At 48.9% G+C, this 2,641-nt stretch overlaps 1 protein-coding gene across 1 annotated transcript; it reads left to right on the plus strand.

The window, feature by feature from the left end:
• Nucleotides 1-1,079: 1,079 nt before the first annotated feature.
• Nucleotides 1,080-2,254, plus strand: LOC128418467 (chemerin-like receptor 1). The gene has a single exon (XM_053398169.1). The coding sequence runs from the start codon at nucleotides 1,080-1,082 to the stop codon at nucleotides 2,040-2,042; it is 963 nt and encodes a 320-aa protein (XP_053254144.1). The 3' UTR covers nucleotides 2,043-2,254.
• The last annotated feature ends 387 nt before the right edge of the window (nucleotides 2,255-2,641 follow it).

Consider the following 2,641-nt stretch of genomic DNA (forward strand, 5'->3'; position numbering starts at 1 on the left):
GAAAGTGCTGTTATTGTGGAAATTACAGCACCTAACCCTGGACAGCTCCCTTAGCCTTGATGTGGCTTTGCAATGAGCACTCAGCACAGGAACTTAAGAATAACCTTCCTGGATCAGACTAAAGGCCCTTCTGGTCCAGCCTCCTATTCTCCCAGAGGCCAACCAGATGTTTTGGAGAAGCCTGCAAGCAGAACCTGTGGGCATCAACACTCTGCTCACCTGTGATTCACAGCTTCAGGCATTCATAAGTACGCTGACACTTGACAGTGGAGGTAGAGCATAGTCACCATGGCTAGTACCCTCCGTGATTTTGTCTAATCCCCTTCTAACATCATCCAAACTGGTGGCCATCTCTGCATATTCCATAGTTTTAATTATGTGCTGCAGGAAAGCAAGGGATGAGCCCACGCCCCACTCAGTGCCACATCTGGGCCCATAGATCCAGAGGGAACCTCAAACCACTACAACTTATTCCAGTGGTTTCCAAACCTCCTTTCCCCGCAGACCACTTGACAATTGCAGAGGGTATTGGTGGATCACTATTTCTGCCTTTTGCAACAATTGTAATGTGCTAGATGCTGCATGATTCTAAATTGCATTACTGTTGCTTCTTTTCTTTCTTAAATATTGCATTCCCTAGAATTCAGATTGCATTGCAGTAAAATACAATATAAGAAATGGAAGAAGCAATAAAAAATACAATCAAAACCAGTGTGTATGATTAATGCAAGGAATGCACCATCTCTTTTCTTCAACTACAAATCCACACACTGTGGACAACCTGAATGAAGCTGCTAGACCACTGGTGGTCCATGAACCACAATTTGGGAACCCATGACCTATTCCACCTGTGACTGTTTGGCCATCCATGATACACTAGTACAGGGATGGGATACCTGTGGTCCTCCAGCTGTTGCTGGGCAACAGCTCTCATAATCTCTGACCTTTGGCCACGCTGACTAGGGCTGATGGGAGTTGGAGCCCAACCAATGTGCTCTCCACCCCAACATAAGTGATGGCACTATATAAAAATTATAATTAATGGGTTTTCTCTCCTTCTCCTTCTCTTTGGCAGGGAGATGTCAACAAGCCCAGCAGGCAATGTCTCCTCATCCTCTCTGGTCCTGGAGGAAGCCACTGTGCGCAGCACTGTAAAGATCATCACTGGAGTGATCTTCAGCTTCATCTTCCTAGCTGGGGTGACTGGGAATGGGATAGTATTGTGGGTCACCGGCTGGAAGCTCCGCTGGACCTCCAACACCATTTGGTTCTTCAACCTTGCCTTGGCCGACTTGGCTTCCACCTCCCTGATCTTCGTCACAGTGTTGAACTTGGCCCTGGACCTGCACTGGCCCTTTGGCTCAGTGGCCTGCAAGGTGGCCAACTGCCTTTTTGGGCTGAGCGTGTGCAGCGGTGTCCTGCTACTCAGCTCCATCAGCGTGGACCGCTGCGTGCTGGTGGTGGCCCCCGTCTGGTGCCAGAACTATCGGACCCCGCGGCTCACATGGGGTACATGCGGGCTCCTCTGGATGATCTCCCTCACCTTCTTCGTCCCCAGCTCTTACTTCTTCACTGAGATCTCAGTGGAGAAGAATAACCGGAGCTCCTGCAACAACCTGGACATCTTCCAGGACTGGCAGGAAGCAGAAGTCCTCACCATCTGCATCTTTCTCTACCAGTTCCTCCTGCCCTTGCTGGTCATCTCCATCTCCTACACCATCCTGGTGGTGACCATGCACAAGAAGAAGCTTAACAAGTCCAGCAAGCCCTTCTTGGTGGTTACCAGGGTGGTCTTCTGCTTCTTCCTCTGCTGGCTGCCCTACCATGCCCTGGCTCTGGCAAGGATCTCTATGGATGCTGTTCCAGATGCTGTGCACCTGGTGGCCATCCCTCTTTCCAAGTGTCTGGCCTTGTTCAACAGCTGCATCAACCCCTTGCTCTATGTCTTTGTGGGGCAGGAGTTCAAGGATGCAGTGAGGAGGTCCTTGCTGCAGGTCTTCAAGACAGCTTTTGAAGAGGCACCAGTGGCCACCAGTGTTTGAGATAAGCAACTGCCAGTGTTGCAGAAACCAGAGAAGGCACTCTTCTTTTTAAAGTCACCGTATCTCATCACAGTGCTCCACTGACTGTGCAGATGGAGAGGAGAGGATCCCTAAACACAGACCTGTGTATACTGTGCATTTACATACAACAACATTCTGCAGCAAGGTCCCATGCAGTGACATTCTGCAGCCTATATTCAATTCTGCAAAACTGACATTTTCAAGGTTAAAAAGAGAATTATCCTATTCCTGCTCATTATAAGGAGGGACAAGGAATTAGGTACTGAAAGCTCACCTCTGACAATTAGAAATCCTGCTCAGGCTTCCCTTTCTTGAATCCTGAGATTTCCCTAGATACTGCCCATCCACCTTCAAGCCTTTTTTTGCAATCACAAGGGCTAGAAACTGAACATTTTAAAAATAAGGCTGATACTCACAAGATGTCAGGGCTGGAGTCAGGCACAGGTCAGCACGAAAGACACAAGGCTCTGTTGCCAGTAAAGTCAACTCTTTATTCAAGGAAATGGCAGACAACTCAGCAACCCTTCCCAGCAGGTCTTGCATCTATGGAGCAGTTGCCCGGACTGAAGGTCCCTGTC

Source organism: Podarcis raffonei, chromosome 8 (genome assembly GCF_027172205.1).
Source record: "Podarcis raffonei isolate rPodRaf1 chromosome 8, rPodRaf1.pri, whole genome shotgun sequence".
Taxonomy (NCBI): domain Eukaryota; kingdom Metazoa; phylum Chordata; class Lepidosauria; order Squamata; family Lacertidae; genus Podarcis; species Podarcis raffonei.

Coding starts and splice junctions, on each gene's coding strand:
- LOC128418467 (XM_053398169.1), top strand. CDS start 1,080: ATGTCAACAAGCCCAGCAGGCAATGTCTCCTCATCCTCTCTGGTCCTG.